General features: G+C 41.3%; 1 protein-coding gene across 1 annotated transcript; it reads right to left on the bottom strand.

The window, feature by feature from the left end:
* Positions 1-7,673: 7,673 nt before the first annotated feature.
* Positions 7,674-19,230, bottom strand: LOC116734723 (hormonally up-regulated neu tumor-associated kinase homolog B). Its single transcript, XM_032586257.1, has 10 exons — positions 17,428-19,230; positions 17,185-17,354; positions 14,085-14,140; positions 13,834-13,972; positions 13,586-13,713; positions 12,893-13,028; positions 12,217-12,394; positions 10,663-10,746; positions 9,522-9,801; positions 7,674-8,871 (listed from the first exon to the last, which is right to left on the bottom strand). The coding sequence occupies exons 1-10, from the start codon at positions 17,602-17,604 to the stop codon at positions 8,114-8,116; spliced, it is 2,106 nt and encodes a 701-aa protein (XP_032442148.1). The 5' UTR covers positions 17,605-19,230; the 3' UTR covers positions 7,674-8,113.
* Between the last annotated feature and the right edge of the window lie 1,454 nt (positions 19,231-20,684).

Raw genomic sequence — 20,684 nt, 5'->3', positions numbered from 1 at the left:
CATTTTTGCTCTATTCTTCCCAGATAAGAACTTCACCTCTACACCTCTTGTGTTTCCTTTGGTCTCCACATGTGGGCAGCAGTGAGCTAGTTGCTGGAGCGATCCCGGAGCAGTATGACCATAATACAATGAGAATATATCAAATTTACAATTAAGTCCAAAATTGTTAGATTCAGGTTCATTTTTTTTCTGAAAGCAGACAGAGAGGCATCCATCAAAATATTGAAGAAAAAAAAGTAATTCAATGTGCATCTATTTTGAAATATCGGCATGATTTACTTACATTTTAATAGGAAACTGTATATTAAAATTTATATACTTCTCAGTGGGGAACGTCATAGTGTAGAGGTGTTCAAAGTGTGGCCTGGGGGCCATTTGCAGCCTCTGAACTGATTGTGTGTGGCCCTCTGGCTTTATTTCAAGAATGAATCAAATGTATCCCCCCGGAACAGGCGTTTGATGTAGACGGAAACTTACTATTTTTAATTAGAAGGAAATTATTATACACATTTCAAAAGAAAATGCTCTTTAAATAACCAGATTTTAATTTTTTTTTGCATTTCCCACATTAATCCTGTGACAACTATCTTAAAGTCACCTGCTGTATTTGTGTCTAAATACAAGGAGCATTTTTCAAAGAAAGTGACCTAAGTCCTGATTTTGACTAAATTGGCCTCTTCTTTTCTTTTTAGAAAAATTGTGAAATTTATTTATATAAGACAGACATGCAAAACCCTTTTAAAATTTTGTATCTATGACAATTTACTCATCCCTTTCCAGCAACAAATCGGAGTATTTTATTTGTTTAATTAAAGTATTCAATGGTTTATTTTACGGTTGAGTAAGGAGAGGAAAAACATCCAGTCCTTTTGACTTTATGATTTTGGCCCATGTGACAAAAGGTTTGGACTCTGCTGCTGCAGGGAGTCGTCCTCGGAGTAAGATAAGATCTCAGCTGATTGAATTACTCTAAGGCTATTTTTGTAGAAAACTAACACGGGGTCAAGGTCAAAGGTTTGTGTGGCGTCGTAAACGTTTGACACAACAAACAGAAAAACATGGTGTTTCCATGTTTTTATCAGAAACAACTGAAATAAGACCGGAGGGTTTTTATGTGAAAAGTCGATTCACGGTTGATGATGACGCATGCTTTTCTTACTGCTTTTTGGAGTGAGTCCCTACAGTTCAGCTCTTACGTAGGTTTCCTGGCATCAAGTCAAAACTGTCATCACTTTTCAGATTTTTGAGCCATTATAACACCTCCAGGTGTTTCATAATGCTGGAAAATCCACCAATTATCACCACACATAGTACTGGGATTGCTAGCAAAAGTTCCTAATGAACGGCATTTTGATCCAACCTTTATTAATAACGCCATTCTTCGACGGCATTGTATTACAGTCAATTTTTTTTTCCCCATATTTTTTTTTTATTAGCCTTCTAATCATCATTCAGAACTTTACTTTCTACTTGAAGTTGTCATTGACATGAGGAAGGATCCAAATATATCTGCATTTTTTTTTATTATTATTCTTTGGTTATCTTCATATTTTACTAGACTACTAAAAAAACTGACAAAAAAAAAACAAAAAAAAAACGATCTGTTGCAGACATTATAGGTGATAATCAGGATTTTATAATGCGTAAAACAAGAGAAACAAAAAGTCATATTGCTGATTGAAAATAAAACCTGCACTTATGAGAACGTCCAGCAGATGGCGCATCAGATCAGCAGATTTCTGCTCCCAGCTTTTTGATTACTGAAGCCGAGCGCTTTAAAGTGGAAACCATAAAAGTCTTTTCAGCACCGTTTCCCCTCCACTGAACGACTTTCACAGATAATGCAGCCGTTGGCATTTTTACAATCTTCTTCACAGTATGAACAACATGTGCTGAACTTAACACCTCTGACTCATGTGGCTCTGCTCTCTTTTACAGACTTCATTAGTAATTGATATGTATTTGTGCCTGCAAGCTTGTCTGGCAGCAAACATTTATTCCCCCCAACCCCAAGGTTTTTTTTGTGTTTTTTTTTTGTTGTTTCTTTTTATTGTCTGCATACAGAAACGTTTAAATCAGCCTCACTGGGAAGATAGGAAAAGGTCAGCAGAGAAAGTCGATGTGAAGGTTAGTACGATTCAGATAGAAAGAAGAGAGTTGGAGTCATCCCGAAGAATAATGGAGAGAAGCTGGCAGAGGACCTGCGGGTTTGCTGTAAATAACATCTCATTAGGGTTTTTATTATTATTTGCATTCAGAAATGCTTCGTTTGTTAGCGAATTCAGCCAAACCAAAAGTTGTGATCAAGCCAGGAGGTTCCTGTGTGTGTGTGTGTTGGATTGATTTTCAGAGAAGGGGCTAATGCGTCTAAGGAGTATCCATAAACCTTAGACTTCCTCTCACACAAAGTCCATCCATCCATTGTCTGGCATTGGGAAACAAACAGCATCATCAGGATCGAGAAGCACAGCAGGTTGTGGAGACGTTTAAAGGAGAGTTAAGTTACATGATGATTGTTTTGTTATAGTCTAAAAGTAGAGCATGTGTGCCTATCAAGGCATGGACAGTGTTTGTCAGAGAAATTGCCAATAGCTCATAGCGGCAGAGAGATGCAGAAGGAGATTTTCCAGAAGGACAACTTTTGTCCACTCCACAAACCTGGCCTTAATGGAGAAGTAGCCAGAAAAACATGGTAAAGTCCTGTTTGAAGTTTGCTACAGGCCATTTGGGGAACATTGTAAATGTGTGGAAGAAGATGCTTTGGTCAACCGAAACCAGTATTCAATTATCAGTGCACAGTGGGAAAATAACACTGTGGTGGTATAAGGATGTGCTTTTCTTCTGCAGGGACAGGAAAGCTGGTCAGAGTGGACAGGAAGGCCCAAGGCGTTGAAAACTTGTTAGAAGATGCAAAAGAAAGCATATCTTACATGGTTTAAGTCAGAATGGTCTAGTCAAAGTCTAGACCTAAATCTATTGGAGGACCTTTGGCAAGACTTGAGAATCGATGTCCACTGACTCTCTCTCTCTTTCTTCACAACAAAAACACAAAATCCTACCAACTAGATTACAAACTACACCAAGTATTTTTGGTGTAGTTTGTAATGCATATGTCTTAGTACACCTGAATAAAGACAAAACTAACTTACAAGTAACTTTTTACCAAGATATAGGAGCTCGTATTAAGTAAGTAATTCCTTAATATTTACAAAAATGTGTCCAATTATTTCACTCATAGCAAGACACTTTTCCCAAGTTGTAACAAGCTCCTATATCTTTCTGGAAAGTTCCTTGTAAGTTAGTTTTTCTTATTTCATCTGTACAAATATATCTGCACAAGAATGTAGACTTGGTAAGATTTAGTGTTTTTGCGGTGTGGCTACACTAGGTTCTATTTGGAGGGGTTTGCGTATTTACAGATGCTCTCGTTTGAAAGAGTGGAACCCAAAAACCATTTCACAGTGTCCAGTCTGTGTTGTATATTATAAACTCTGCTGTGTTTGGTAGTTTAACGGAAGATGAACATCTCTGTTCTCTGTCAGCTCGCTTTTCTTTTTGCTCATCACCCAGTTGAGTGCTTTGAGCAGTCATGTGTTGGGCTTAAAGCGCTCGCGTCCCACTCTTGGTCAGGCCGTCCTTTTAATGAATTGGCTGGTGTTGATCCTGAACTGACAGTTAATCAGACGTGGCATCTATTAAACAGCACTGGGCTCGGGTTACTGTCCAGCGCTGCCGGACGTTTTGTGTGCCGCTGACCCCCCCTGACACAAACACACCGTCCCGCCAAAGCCCAGTTAAATGCCATCCCACCCCCCGCTGTGAGGCCGAACTCAATTATGGATGACCATCATTAGAAACCAGACACTCGCCAACACATGCTTGGCCACACAGACACATGCCCATGCAAACGATGCGATGGGCACGGCGATTATTCCCAGAGACACCCAAGACTATTGGAGTGCTAATAGAGTAACAGCTTCAGTTTCATTCTGCTGCTGCTCCTGTAATCTCCAGACGACCACCAAACTCTGCGCTTAAAAAAGAAATCTTCCTATATTCCTGAGCTTACATTGCCTGGAAAGCGTGTTTGGACCCATGGTCTACCTTTTCACATTTTGTCACATTACACTGACTGATTTGTTGGAAATGTTTGTGTTAAAACAACACGAAGTAGCACAGAATTGTGTAGTGGAAGGAAAACATCCCCACAGCGAAACATGGTGGTGGGAATATCATGATATGTGGAAGAAAACCTGTTGAAAGCTGCAAAATGCCGATAAGCAACCCCACAGCCAGAGCCTCACTAGCAGGGTTTAGATGTCTAGAACTATATCAATCTAAGAATCGGAAGCCAGACCTGAAAGCTAGCTTCCACAGATAATCCATAACAAGTAATTGGTTGCATTGGATTTTATTTTGGGGGGATTTCAGATCTCGCTAAATAGCTTTTCAGATCTTTATTTGTAAAAACAAAACAAACAAAAAACCACGTCCTAATCATGTGTTGGTCTGTCACACACTCAAAACACATTGACGCTCATTCTTGGAATGGGACACGTAAAAATGTTTAGTGGGTGTGAATACTTTTATATCACTGAGGCAATGGGCTAATCTCATTAGTTAGATGGGAAGGGTGATGATGAGGGCATGTGCCATGCTGAATCACCCTTTAACCCTGCATCTGTTCCAGGTGTGAGGACGTCTCTCAATGGCCTTCAACACAGGGATTAAGCTGATGATGACAGAGGCCAACACTCACGGACACAACCATGTACGACCCCGCACACACACACAAGCTTATTGGGACGTAGTATTGACTTCCTTTCATTTGACGGACCGTGTTTGTGCATAGCCCATACCCATAACCCTAACCTGAACCAATACACCACTAACCTGAAGATAAACTCAATTCCAATCTTGGTCCTAACCCCAAAGTTGTTGATCTATAAGGCATATGTATCTTCAGAGGGATAGTTGTTATGTCGAGAAAGGTCCTAAAAGAGTAACAAAGACTCACATTGAAGGCAATTAAAGTCACCAGTTAAGATGGTGACTTTAAGTTACCATAAATCGGTAACTGGAGTACCCGTTTATGGTACATTTACCACAAAAATAGCATAACTTGGGCGTACCGTGGTGGCGCAGGGGTTAGCGCGACCCACATTTGGAGGCCTCAAGTCCTCGACGCGGCTGTCGCGGGTTCGACTCCCGGACCTGGCGACGTTTACCGCATGTCTTGCCCCCTCTCCTTCCCCCTTTCCTGTCAGCCTACTTCATGAAAAAAAAAGGGACTCTAGAGCCCACAAAAAAAAATAAAAAGAAATAGCATAACTTTATATCTGAATAAACCTCACTACTCTAACAGCAACTTTGTAGGGCATATTTGATTAAACAACAAGATTATCATCTCCTTAGATCTTTTACCAAACCTCTAAGTTTTTCTGGGCCTGTTCTAATAAGTAACTAGCTTAAATCCAAGCTAAACTAACATCAAACCAATCAGTTACCAGTAGACGAGTCCAGGCATGTGTAGCGTGACAGAGCAAACACAATTTAGTAACTATGGAGGGACAGCCTTTCTCTGTGCTTGACAAAGTGGAACAACATTAAATCTGTTGAAGTATCTCCACCTACAGCTCCAAAACTAGGGTTACTCGAAGATAAACGGGACAGATGAGGATTATATGTAGAATATAACCTAAAAAATGAAAACATTTGTTGGGAGAACCCATGACTTTTTTTTGGTTTGACAATTTTCTAAATGTACCAATCTATCTGCTTCCTATACCTGATTACTCCTCTCTGGGTACCTGAGGTACATCTTGAAATTTTGCATAGTAAAATTTCATCTCAATTTGACACCATTTCTCTTCCGTCCTCTCAGAAAGACTGAAATGGACTAGGACAGCATGATCAAGACGATTATTACTTTTCTACGTGCTCATAGAAATATTAGACTAATTGAAGCACCGTTTTAGGCCTAGCTAGCACCAGGGCAGCAGGTCAACCCATTGACACACTTTGAAAGCACATCACGTTCGGGGAGAACAATAATCAATGTAGCGTGCACACAATGTTCTAGCAGTCGTGGACAGATCTTTATGTGCAACCTGCATTATTAATTGATTTTCCAAACCTTTTTTTCTGCCACGCATGTTCAGTTCAGATTCGGGCTAATCTAAATTCTCGATTGCAGAAGGACGGAGGCACAGAGGAAGGGTCTTTAACGCCAGCCGACATCGCCAGATTACAAACATTTAGTAAATGCAAGATGCTAGCAGCAGATAGAGGTTGAATTCTCTTTAAATTTACTCGTTCTCTATAGAGAGCTACTTATCATGACATGCTTGCGGATAGCCTGGTCCTTGATGGTGTAGCAGCTTTGCGCTATATCGGCTTGTGTTCATGTCTGATACAGTGTCAGAGCTTAGCGGTTCATATCAGTGTTAAGTAGCCGGAGTGGTAACTGGAGTGGGAGATATATCCACCTGAGTGTGGTTCGATCTGTCCTCATCGGGCAAGCGCCTCACCAAAACACACACGCACACACACACACACACAACTGAAAACATGGTGTCATGTAACAGAAGGTGAATTATTCAGCCGATGTGATGACTGCCACAAAGCCGCTACCAGATTCTTCCTCATCTTTGTATCTAAATATTGATGATCCATAGAGCTCCACTTTAGGGGCGGAGGGGTGTGCGGGACCGAAATGAGGTTTAAGGGGAGCAACATGCCAGCTTTTATGTTACGTCACATAACACACATCTGACCAGTTTAGAGATTTCATGAGCGAAGCTGAACTAAAACCGTCAGAAGTTGTGTCACTGAAAGCGTTTCGTAAAATTAAATAGAAAAAAAAATGGGAGTGGATGACATGTCAACAGTATTTTTAAGTTTAAAATCGACATTGTTTTTATAAAATTAGAATTGTCACAACTGCTGCCTTTCGTTCTCAGATTGTTGTTTATATAATTCTAATGTCTATTTTTGTTATTTCCGTTTACTTGTCTTGTCATGATGCTGCGTTTCTCGACCAGGTGAAAGCGGTATTAATCTCAGTGGGTTTTTATCTGGTTAAATAAAGGTTCAATTAAAAAAAAATATGAAAACTGAGAAATGCTCAAACTGTGCACCAAACTGCTAACATGAACGATTTATGAAAAAAAAAAAAAAAAAAACTCAAAGTTTTCTCTAGGCTAACAAGTTTACTTACTTATTTGATTACCATTTTTGCAAATCAAATGTTATATTCGCATAATTATGACAAATTTAGTGGCTTGAAGTCAATTAAGTTGTGTTTTTTTTGTGATGACTTCCTGAAGGTGGAGTGTAGGAAAGAGCAGGACTTTCTTAAAGAGACACAGGCCCAATTTCAAGCCATTAAATAGCAAAGTCAAACTTTTTTAAAGTCATATTTCAGATATGGAAGATTTTTATGACAACTGAAGGTAGTTACTTACTTACATTATTCTGTGTGACTGGGAAACAAATAACACTGCCCCTATAAGAGGAAATGGAGATACTGAGGTGTCTGTGGATATGAGTGTGTGCGAATTGTCTCTGGTAACCTGGAAACTCGCCCTTTGACCCCTGGAGCTTGACACCTTTCCCTGAAATTGTTAGAACAGCTTCAGAAAGTGGATGGATGATGCCATTCTGACAGGAAATGTTTTAGGTGACTTTACATTCTTTATTTTTCTTTTGTCTTCTACTTCCTTAGCTTCCGATTCTGCGCAAGAAAACCAAAAGGTCAGAACGAACTCTGAACCGCAGTCTGATGGGAAGAGGGAATGGAAACGTTCGAGACGTTTCCCATGACTTAAATCGAGCCCGGTCTTTTAAAGACTGAATCCGGCAGAAGTATTTTTGGCACTGCAGCTGAAGACAAACAAACGGAATGGTGTTTATCTAGGATGGGCTCCTCCGAGTGTGGCATGAAAAGAACAGTATAACAAGAACTTAGCTTTAAGGCTGTACACTTCTATAGCTGCCATTTATGGTAGTTCATTGCAGTTGTCTCTGGCTGTGCTCCTATTGACTACTATTTTGACTTCCACCAGCTTTCCTTGAACTTTTCGTGACTCTGCCGCTCCAACCGGACTGAGTCTCAGTAGTCCATGCTGTGTAGCTGGTTCTTCCTGACATCTTTCCCCTGCAGCGCCACAGGAAGCAGCGGCAGGTTCAGGTCCGCCACCCGCCGCTGTTCAGAACGCAGCTGAACAGAGTTCCTCTTGTCGCCCCCAACCCCTTCTCCCGCCGGCTCGCCTTCCCCTGCTGAGGCGAGGTCTTTCCTCCTCCCCGGCTCCTGCCCGAGGCTCTTTATGATCAAAGTGTGTTGTCTCTGCGAAGGGAAAACCGGTGGTTTCGACCCGTTCAGCAGAAGCCTAGGCGGTCCAGGCCGACTAAGGCCCGCCCACGTCACCTTCCGCCCTCGGCCGTCTTTAGGCCCGACGTTGCGCAGGCGAGGCAGGCGAGCGGAGGGGGACGCCTGTGCGGCCTGGATGGAACCCGGCTGCCCTCTGTCCACGGAGAGTACGGGTCCGGTCTCCAGGAGGATCCCGGCAGAGACGGCGTTTTTCTCGGCGGAGTAAAACGCCTGCAGCTTCTCCAGCCTCTCGTTGACGCTAAGGCGGTGAGAGTTGTCCTGGTGGTACTTGTCCCGGAAGCGGTCCGACCCTGGGTCCGCCGCGCCGTCCGACTGCGTTGTCCTGAGCGGGTGGGAGTGTCGGATCGGTCGGGACGCGACGCCGTCTCCGGTTGGCTCTGCCGGTAAGGGGACATGGCAGGGAGCGGAGTCACAGAGCTGCGATGTTGAGCTCTTCGGAGGGGAAGCATGGACGAGTTCCTTGTCTCCAAACACCGACACTGGAACAGACATGCACACGCAGAAAGCCATTGAGTATAGTATCTTGCAAAAGGATTCACAGTCCTAAAATATCCTCATGTCATGTCACAACCATTTAGCATCTTTTGTTGGTATTCTAAAGGTGACATAGTGTGCTTTCTAGAACAAGTTAGGAAAGGTCTATCGGTTATGCAAAACTTGTTCATTACATTTTTTTTTGCACAAAATAATTCTTAGATAATGAATATAACTTGTCTTTTCCAAATGTCTAGCATTTAGATTGTGTTCCCAACATGGGTTCTTTCAGTGTTACTTGCAGAAAACAGAATGAATGTCTACAGCCTAATGCTGCCACCACCATGTTTAACACCATGAGGATGATGAGCTCAGGCTATCAGCAGCGACGCTGTATTGTGCACGTCTAGTCCAATGTTGCTTGGTGACTTCTGGAAGCAATTGCTCCCGGAGTGTGAGAGTAAAGAGGGTTGAACACAAATGATCGACACACTTTTCAAGTTCTAATATGCAAACGCTGATGAAAACCATGCAGAATGTTCCTGCCACCTCACAATAATGACCAAATTCCTAACAAAAATACCCTAAAATTTATGTTAGCAATATTAGAAATGGGTTTGGATACTTTCACAATGTATGTAGCAGAACTCTTTACCTTCAGGAAACAACGCATCCCTGGTGTTGATAGAAATGGTCACCTCCTCATCAGTCGTCCCGTCTTCTGCGGACAGAGGTTCGGGGGAGGGAGGGTCAGAGGGCGAAGCAGAGCCTGGGAGGTGGGGCAGAGCGTGAGAGGGCGGACAGTTCTCGTCATCCTCACAGTGGCCCTTCCTGTGCAAATCTGTGGTCTTCCTCCTGTTCTGACTTCTGCTCGTCTGCTGGACCTTCGGCGACTTGTTGAACTGCTTCAAGCTTTTCTCCGTCTTTGGTGAGTTCTGCCAATGGGAAGGAGTTGATTGTCAAACTCTCTGTTCAGAAGCCAATGTAGTTTAGGATTCGTTTGTCCAACGTTAGAAGGGAAACAAACAAGTAGACGTAACATGGAACTGTGACCGTCAGACGGTCATAATTTAGCCTAAATAAAGATGCTAAGAGGCAGGCTTAGTTAGCCTATTTGAACAACATTTCTACCACACTTGGTCATTAGTGAACAACCTCACAAACCTTTACAAGTCTGCAGTAGAGAGCATCCTGGCAAACTCTATCAATGGATTTGGGAACAGCACTGTTCAGGACAGGAAAGCTCTCCAGCATGTCATTAAAAAACAGCACAGATCGTCTGTGGAACCTCTCTCCCCTCACTGCAGGACATCTACGTCACCCGGGTCACAAACAGAGCTGCAAACGTCATCCGGGACCGAAACTCACCCACAGCACTACTTGTTCTCACTCCTGCCTTCTGGTAGTCATTACAAAAAACAAGGACTAACAGACTGAAAAACGGTTTTTAGGATATCAGGCTTTTAAACTCAGCGTGACTTTGAGTGTTTTTTTTAATGCATGTGACCAACATGTTTTTTAAACTTACTATTCTTCACTTATATGACTTTAAACAAAACAAAAAAAAAGTGTTAAGTGGAGCTTGTTGAGTGCAAATTTTGTTGCTCTTTTTTTTGTTGTTGTTCCGAAGTTTTTTCAGTTTCTATCCTATTTCTTTATTCTTTCACCTTTCAACCACGGTATCAAGTTATTTAGAGGGAAGCCGATGTCGTCTTTTTAAATGTCTCCTGAAAAACAACTTGCTTAGATGTATTTACCCCAACAATCCACAGGGACAGCTCTGAAATCAGCTTCACCTGTTGCTGAGTCTTCGTTTCAGTGTTGCTTCGGTTTCTCCATGTCGTTTTGCTCGGAGGAGTCCAGTCGTTGTTCTCGAGCTTCTGCAAAGTCAAACAAAAGGCATCGGAAATGTCAACATATCTTCAATTTAGATAGGACATGTCATTCTATGCAACAGGTCTAATTGTTGACCCAAACCGTTTACCCAACACTAGATGGATAATTGTTCAAATTACCTAAGGGAGTGAAATCAAAGTATTTACCTGTAGAAATGGTGTTTTCCCAGTGGTAGTTTTCAGTATGGGCCATGTAGGCAGTTGCCCAGGGTGTTATCAGAAAGAGTCACGCACAACAAGGAACAAAGATATTAACCACTCAAAGGCTGGGATGACAACAGACGATCTCACACTGAGCGAGCGCAGAGCAGGAGTTCATACAGTCAGCAGAACAGGTGGTTGCAATCAGCAGGCAGCAGGTCGGGGTGGCAGGAGCAGGGAATCCATGGCAACGAGGTCTGGTTAGTTTGGTTTGTTTAATCATTAAATGATTCATTTAGACTCTCTTCCTCCATGAACCATGGAGGCAAACCTGGGGTCTAACCCAGTAAAACGAACCTAGAGTGTCTCTCCCTTACCATGAGTAATTTGTTCTCACTGTGCACCCATCCATTCAGCTGGAACCGCCCGTGCGTCCCACAGCCTGTGACAGAACGTACAGTACGACACCCTGCTGCCTCGGAGCAACTTCCAGGCTTTTTCAACAGTTGCTCTGTCGGGATTTCCCAGTCAAGCCAAACTAAGAGGAGGGTGCGAAGGGCCAAAGACCCAATCCGGCTCTTTTAACCTCGTTTCCGCTGAGCGGTACGGCACGTGTGTGGTTCAGCGCGCCATTTCACGGCCCGCACGACATACTAGTGCGACAGCTAAGACGACGACAAGCTAGCCAGGAATGCCTGTGCTACAGGTTGGTTGTATGGACCGTTTTTACAATGAAAACTGACAGAATGGAGAACCAAACCGCACCACACCAATCCATGCCCGTTAAGCTCAGTGGAAACAAAACATTTGAAAGATTAACCCTTTATGACCTACGTTTGGAATCTCCGCCGGGATATTTTTGCTTGTTTTAATTGTACGCAGTTCTTAAAATGTCCTGTGAGTAAACATATTTTCCCATTCATCCGTATCAACTGGAACTTTTGTTGGAAATATTAGTTTAATTATGCTAGTTTTAATGATGTTTAACTTTAGCGGATGTTGAAATATTAGCCGGATCATTATTGTTTCAAGTAGGCCTCAATTTAGGTTAGATTTCGATTCATGGTTTAATCAATATGTAATATGTATCAGTAGAACATATTACTCAGATATAATGATCATGATTTGGTTAAAATTAGTCTAATCTGTAGTTTTTTATACTATTTATTTAAAAATAAAAACACCATAACAATGCAACTATTCCCTAAAATCTGTCATGATGAAAGGTCTTCGGTAGCTCAACTCAGCTAAACTTTCATGACACATGTCCACACACAGGTGTGTTTTCGTGTCCGTGTGTTGCGAAGCATTAACCTTGCTAGCCTTGGCCCCCTTGTGGCTCCGGTTGAACTTGTTGAGCAGTAGGTGATAGGAGGCCATGACGGCGGAGGGTCTGTTGCTGGTGACCGTGTTGATGACTTCAGAGAGGGAATAACCCAGTGCCTCCGTCATGTGAGCCAGCACAGATGAGTTAAGGTCTTCCGGACACAACCTGGGAAATAAAGAGCGTAGAAGGGTTGAAAACCGTCCTGAAAAACAAAGGACAGAGAGCAGCGATGGGTCCCCTGGGACTGGTGAGGAAGGACATGTGATGTTGGTCGAGCGCAGACCAGAACTAGAAGGCTTCTGTTACTCAAGCGGGCCAGAGAGAACGGATTATTCCCAGCCGGAGCCATACATGATTGCATCTCCACAATGCGTAAAGTGACAAAAGGGTTTTAGTCATGCTATAATATGCAGAGCTGTCACAATGCAGACCATAAAAAAAAATTTTAAAAAAGTTTTCTTTGTTCGAATGCATTCAGTTCTTCTTATTGGTTCCTCTACCCACATCCAAACACTGCTGCAAAAACATTTCCAGAGCTAAAAGAGAGAGCTCGTGTTTTCCCTTTTCTCGGTCACATTTAGAAAAGAAGTTAAACACTTGCGATGTATCACACTTAGGTCTAAGTCAACTCTAAGGGTATCTGATTCCGCGTGGTACGACTACCTGTTTTTATGTGAGAGTGTGTGTAGCGGTTTCTTGGCGTATCCCTCGCTGACCCATCGCTCTTCCATCGCATCTCTGACGCTGGGTCTCTTATCTGGGTCTGGCTCCAGGAGAAGCATCATGAATGACACGGCGTCTGCGGCACGAGCGAAGTCAAATCAGAACCTTTGTTTGATTAAATGCCACAAAAGTACTTTTTTTTAAATTTTATTTACTGTTTTGTTCTGAATGAGAAGTGGTAGAAGGGTAACACCTGCAATCTAACAAAAATAACTTGCTCAGTTAGAAAGAGGAAACCTGAATTTATTACTTTTCAATAGTTCAAGAGAAAGGGAGCAAAAATTTACTGCTATTATCAAATAATAGTACTTAGAGATCTCACTCAGCCAAGAAAGAAATGACCAAAATGAGGTTTAAAAAGTAAATTACATGTCTGGGCTTGTGCCTCCATAATGGCACTGATTTGATCTCGTCACAATAGAAGATCTGAGCCATGCTGCCCTCCACCACACAAAGAGGAATATCATGAGCTTAATATACAATGAGTGAAAGACCCCCCAAAAAACCATTGGTCATAGAATTTACACAATGTTGAATGAAGAGCATAAAAAGAGCAGCTTAATTGGGCCAAGACATGATTTTATTTAATATCAAAAACAGCATTATTATTTCATAACATAGTAATGTTCTGACCTTTGCTGATGTCACCAGGGATGTCGCTAATGTCCTTATTGACCATCTTATGGTGCAACTGCTTGATGTTGAAAGGCTCGACGGTGAAGGGCAGGGTTCCCGTTAGCATGGCAAACATGCTCACGCCTCTGTGCGGCAGCAACACCAGACAGAAATATGACATAACGTTAGCGTTTCTAACACGTGGGAGGAAAAGTGAGCTGGTTTTGATGCGGTTAGGACAAACGAAGGGAGAGTTTGTCACGTACATGGACCAGACGTCCACTTTGGAGCCGTACTTCTTGTGAGCCAGCAGCTCAGGCGCGGCGTAGGCAGGACTTCCGCACTGCGTGTTGAGGAGCTCCAGGGATAAAGAGTCCGGCTTCAGAGTGTTGCTCAGGCCAAAGTCTGTGGGAATCATTATTCATGCAGCAATGCCTTCTTACTACGGCACTTTGAGATGCAGGAAACAAAGACAGTCCAATTTCTGGATGTGGGACGCGAACATGTTTCAACATACCTACAATTTTTATGTTGTTATGCTCGTCCAGGAGGAAGTTTTCAATCTTTAAATCTCTAGAAAATAAATAAAATACAGCTTTTTTTTAGGAATCAAAACAATACATTTATATATTATTGTATTTTTGAAATGGTTTGTCCATGATTTTGTTGGGAATTCCAATAAGATGCAAGGAGAAATTAGTTTACAATGAGACAATTATCCGCTTAAAGCTTATAAAAATCCATTCCTAAAACTGTCACTGTGTCTGGACAGTGTAATATCAGACAATCTGCTAAAAAAAAAAATTCAAGCTCCTCTGTCTTCTCCCAGGAGTCCATTTTTCTTGGGAACACACATGGTGAGTCCTGGTGTGGTGGAACTAGTTGTGCTAGCTGCTCGAATTGCTAAGACATGATGCTAGCAACAGTCTTTATAATGTTTTTGCCTTTGGTTGAAACATTACTAATAGACTGTTCCTGTTTCTTATGCTACATTTCTAAACTGGAATCGGTCAGGATCCATGTCGACACGTTAGACTTTAGAGGATTGGAAATTAGCCATTAAAATCTGATTGGTTTATTTTAATTCTGTAGTTTTCTGTGAGTATTTTCTGCTAAAGGAACCAGTTTTAGAGGTCTGACAACACTGGTTTGGCCTTACTCAACTTTATCTGTGTATTTATAGAGGTCTGACTGAATGGGACCGTTAGCAGCAGAAAGAAAGCTAAGCTGCTAAATTTGGGTTTTGGGTGGAACTCAGGTCTATTTTCCCATTTGGTAATTTAGGAAATTAGTTTGCTCAAACCGTTAAATCACTTTCTAAAAAACCCTCCAAACTGAGCGATTTTCAAGTCGGGCTAACCAGCTGTTGCTCTGGATTTATTTTCAACCATCAGCAGAGAACAGTCTCTGCATTTAGTTGATAAAAAGTTGTATTACTCCCCTCATTGTACCCCAGCCTCATTGCCATCAGGCGAGGCTTCGAGCTATAAAACTACTGGCTAAATGAAAATCTGCGGTTAGGAGTGAGAGAGATCCCATAAACTGTAGCCTGGGAATCTGCCATGTTTCTTTCATCTGCCTTCATCTAAGCAGCAGACACTCAAAAATCCAGAAATCCTTGCTTGAGCAGCCCGTGGGAGGTTCAAAGAGAATAAGAGGGCAAGAAAGAAAGAAAACCAGCAAGAAGGAGCGAGATCGCACAATAAAGCAGAAAAATGTATGCGGTGAACTTATTGAATGTGGGTGGCAGGAGGTGTGTTTAAGTGCAAAATTTCCCTCCATTTCCAGTATGATCATCTCTACAGCACTGTGGTGTCAAGAGAGAGAGAGAGAGAGTGCGTGTGTTTGTGGATGCGTGGGTGGGTTTGACAGGGAGAGGTGCTGTTCAGGAGTTGAAAGCGATGTCGTTCGGGGACTTCATTAGAGAGGAAGTCCACGATGTTGTGATGATGTGTGAATCGTGGCGCCGGATCAGGATGATGAAGTCACCGCCTGGTAATCACATTCCCACCTTGAGAAGAGCCAAGGCCCCAAACTGAAGCAAAATGGGAGTGTGTGTGCAGGGGTGCTCGTGTGTGCGTGGTTGTGAAAGTGTGAGAGAAATGGTAACCTGACACCGACTCCATGTCTTACTCTGAAGGCTGTTAATGCCCTGCAAACTACTACAAGGGGTGTGCGTGAGTGTGTGTGTGTGTTTTCTGACAAATATGACTTAACAGGTTTGTTCCACTGTGACCTTGTCTTTATGATAACCGTAAGTAAAATATCACATTTTCACAGTGACATTGTAGTGAAGTTGTGTACATAAGTTAGCAGATTGGTCCCATAGTTTATTACGGGACTCAAAGTTAAAACCAGTAAAATTAAGGGAAGGTAAGAATTTGTTTTCCTTCCCCTTGATTTACCTCTATTCCAAATGAAAAGGACCGAAACATTTTACCATTTCTCATGACCTCTCAATTAGATCTCAATCAGATTTCTATCCAGACTTTGACTAGGTCACTCCAAAACCATTTTCTTTCTGTTACAAAGGCTCAACATTCACCGTCAGCACTTTATGGCTCCATTAAACCAAAACTTTGTCCAAAACTGGAAATAACAAAGACTACCTCCGCCATGTTTGACCATCTGTATGATGTGCATCGATATATTGTATTAATTTGCACTATATGCAACAGAAATCTGCATAATGGGTTTCACTTTGTCATACATGTCCTAAAATAAATGGGCTTTTCAATGACATTCAAATTAAGTTTTCCAACGGGTTGTGGAAGTCATTAAGACATATTTTTAATTTGAATGAAAATAATGTGAAAAATACTGGTGATGTTAGTTTATATGGATTTTTTAAAACACATTTTTATGATTTTTTTATCGTATAAGGCTCTAATGTTTTTAACCTGAATAAGCTGTCTTAAAGGGGCAGTATTACGTGTTTTCCAGACACATCGTGCAATTTCATAGCACAATCAGGTACCTCCTGTATGTTGTCTGCAGTTGATGAAAACTGAAGGCAACGTAATTTAAAAAAAAAAAAATCTTTTTAATTTAAAATTACTTTTAAATTAAAAGTCATTTAAAAGTATTAAATTACTTTTAAAATGACTTAAAAGTAATTTGACTTTGTAATTTAATGACTTGGAATTGGGCCTCTGTCTCTTTTTTAAAAAACTCCTGCTCTTTCCGCAACTCTGCTTTCAGGAAGTCATCACAACATCGCTCTTCTATTAACCCTTTAACAAACTTTTTAAAAGAATTTCACTGAGAAGCAGATGTGCAGTCAGCAGACGCATAGAGTCAGTCACTGACTCTATGCAGACGCCCGGAAACTCGAAAACTGCAACTCTGAGGAGGAGCTTCATCCTCGAAGGCGGAGCTAGGTCTGTCCAGGGGTTCTGCACAGCTGAATGGTTGTTGCCATGGGAGATTAAAGGATTTCTCAAACATGCACAAAAGGATTGAAGCGTATGGCATATTTTTGGTGAGGGAATCACTTTGTAACATGATGTAAAAAAGTACATTTGACATAATACTGCCTCTTTAAAAGCAGACTGGAAGTCAGACACGTCGTGTTTCTCATAGTGTGTGTGTGTGTGTGTGTGTGTGTGTGTGGTGACCTGTGCACAATGCCATGTTTGTGCAGGTGCTCCACCGCGGAGAGGATCTGCCGGGTGTAGCGCCGCACCTCCCTCTCTCCCAGCCTCCTCCGGTCGCAGATCCTGTCCATCAGGTCTCCTCCCGCACACAGCTCCATGGCCATGTAGTAACTGTTCTCCGTCTCCAGGGTCTGACACGCAGGATTTACACGGTACGTTAACGTTCACACACTTATTAACAGTGGGTGTCGTTTGTTCCTTTACCTCCAGAAGAACCACAATGTGAGGGTGCCGGACCATTTGATGGATTCGAGGTTCCCGTTTCATGTTTTTCAGCACGTAGGAGTCTTGGCGTGCTTTCTTCTTGTCTATCACCTTAACGGCCACCTGCACACATGATGGCAAACAATTAGACAAGACTTTCAACACAACTGCATTCATAGTCCCTTATCTTTCAACGTTTGTATGAGTTATTGGGTGAAAAGTGAGCCAAAAAAAGTGAGCGAAGGCACAGTTTATGTTGCGAAGCAGAACATGCGACTTGTTGTTACTGTTCAGATTTAAAGGAGCTGTTTTTGTTAATGTCAGAAACAAATGTTTCTAAGATGCAACAAAGATTACATTTTGATATCCAAAGGCCTCAGAAATTTAAACAAAAAACCAAACGAAAAATTGTAGGGAACTTGATTTAAAAAAAATTGATAACACTTTATTTGAAGAGGTGTGCATAAGACTCACATTACACCATCATACACATGACATAACACCTGTCATGAACATGAAGGAGTCTTTATGAATGTCTATGACTGATGTCATGAAGTATCATTTGGTGAATAATGACATTTTAATGCAAAGTTGGCACTTGATGTTAAATTATTTCACCTTTTACTGTAGACCAATAGTTAAGTGCAATATCTACTGGATATTTCTTTGTGGTTCTTCTACTATGTGACGACTGTTACCAGATGAACGTTAATATTTCACAGTGACATCATGTCACAAATAGCGCTGGTCTTTAAGAATGAGACACTTTTTTATTTTGGCATAAAAAGGCTGAACATTTAGAAATATCCTTCTAAATGTGCAATAAATTTTTAAATCTGTTCAAACTGCTTCAACAAGGCCAGAATATTTGTTTAGGAACACGTAACCTGAACACAAACATTCCAATTGGAATCATTTTAATGACAATGTGTTTCATGCATGTTTTATATTTTTATTTTATATGATTATGGAATTGTGTTTGTAACTGCAACTCAACATGAAACTAGAAAGAATCTTAGTGATGTTTTTTTTTTTCTTCAGCGTTCACAAACATTTCTTACACCAACAGGAATTAAGACAAACAAACCCCCACGGGGGAGCTAGGACATTACTATGGCAACCAGGTCGTAGTTTGGGTTAGGTAGTTAAGTACTGGCACTGACCCTGGCCATTGCCCAGGAAACTGTACGTATACATGCACAGGCACATTTTGTGTCTAAGGCGTTTTCTTTTCTGTAAGTTGCATTCAGTCCGTTCTAAACGTTTTCGTCACATTTTGTCATGATTCAGCCACAAACCTCACTTTATGTTTTGGGTGTTTTATTAAAAGACAAACACAATGTGGTCCATAATTGTGAAGTGGAAGGATGAAAAATATGTAGTTTTTCTAAAGTTGATAGAAATACCAAGAAAGTCATAGTCAAAAGAAAGTGGTGAGAAATTTTGTTCAGAAAAATGCCAAGTTTTTTGTTTTTTTTTGGTTAGATGGGACAGAGACTGATTTTTTTTTAAAAAATTTTTTAACCAATGTTCAGAAGTCTGTGTGAAGGAGAGAATTAGTAAGGCACATTACTGTAAACACTCCATCCCCATGGCAAATCATAGCAGTGGTAGCATCATGCTGTGGGGAGGAGAACCCTCAGAAACAAGAGGAAGCTGGTCACAGTTTTTGCAGTTTTTTTTGTTTTTTTTAGAGAGAAATGTGTAGTAATTCTGAGGGAAAATGCCTAAAATCTACAATAGACACAAGGCTTGAGAAGTGCAGGACAACAACCCGAAATGTACATCCAGAGATTAAGTGGAAGGGTTTATATCACCCTATGTTCTTTGTGTTTTTTTGCAAGACTTATAGAAATAATCAGAAATATTTGGGCTTTAACTGGACACTACTAGTCGAGACGTACTGCAGTCCAACAAATACATGGTGCCATTTTTTGGGGGGGAATTTTATCTGTAAGTAAAGTCCGAAAAAGGTTGGAAATGTTACATTTAGGCATTATGTTGTGTCTGGCTATCCCATGTAATCCACATAAAACCCATTCAAGTCTGTGGTTATATTCAAGGAGCATTGCTGCTTTTGCAAGACGACAAGAAGAGCAAAATTAGCACATGCAAAATGGCTCAATTTCAAGTTAAAATTTATTTTTTAAAAGCGGGACAATTTGTCTGAATGAACATTTACATGTAAACACATTTCCATCTCTAATCCCATTGGCAGGTTGATGATAAAGCACAATAATAAATACAGGGATAAAACAAAAACACTATGGAATAACAAGTGTTTTTAAAATCTACAGTATATGTCTTTGCATTTACTCAGTGTTGGCATTAAACTAAACAAGGAGAATGTGTATTTAGATTATATTAACATATTAACTGCCTTAAAATTGTGCAAACTGAAATTACAACAAGATGTATGCATCATAGATACACACCGATTTCACTACAGAGTTATTGCCTAACTTTGAGTTAGTTTTTCCACTGTATCAAAATCAGTGTATTTCACAAAACAGCAATGGGAACACTCTTTTTGTCGGCCAATCCCGTGATCAACAACCAGATGTTGCCACTGGAAGAAAAGATGAAGAAGACGACAGGAAGTGCAAGAAGGACGACGGTGCGGCGTATCGCGTATCTTTAGACGGCGTATCGTGTGAACAAACTAACTCATGAGTGATTTTAATTGCGTTTCTTATGCAACGGAAACACGGCAATTGCAAAATTGTGTTTTTGCGACATCAGCGGAATATCGACAAAGGAAACTCGGCTACCATCTTTGTTTATGTTCTTTTACCGCAACATTATTATTATTAAATGTAGATGGTAAATCAGTTCTTTAGTTAATGTTTTTGTACTAATATAATGTTTTTTTTAACGTGTAACAATATGCATGCTGCAGAAGTAAAGCACAGATCTGTTAAATCTGCTGAGTGAGCAGTTGCTCATAAAATAGCCAGGTGTTGATGGATCTGACACACTTTTTCAAACATTACAAGGCTATAATAACAGGCCACCGCCTCCCTTCCGACTCTTCTGTGTGTAATTATCTGTCACCAGACTCTGGTTGATACCATGTAATCATCATTTTAATGTGTGCGAGATCTTTCATTAGACAGGGTGCCACCCTGCCAGAGTGTACGACTTCCACACCAGTAGGAAAGCACCCACCTTCTCGCCGGTGCCGAGGTGCAGCCCCTCCATCACCTTCGCGAAGGAGCCTTTGTTGATCATCTTCCCGACCAGGTAGGACCCCACCT

The sequence above is a fragment of the Xiphophorus hellerii genome, chromosome 15, assembly GCF_003331165.1.
Source record: "Xiphophorus hellerii strain 12219 chromosome 15, Xiphophorus_hellerii-4.1, whole genome shotgun sequence".
Classification (NCBI taxonomy): domain Eukaryota; kingdom Metazoa; phylum Chordata; class Actinopteri; order Cyprinodontiformes; family Poeciliidae; genus Xiphophorus; species Xiphophorus hellerii.
Note: the sequence above shows the minus strand (reverse complement) of the source record. Positions and strands in the feature narration are given on the sequence as shown.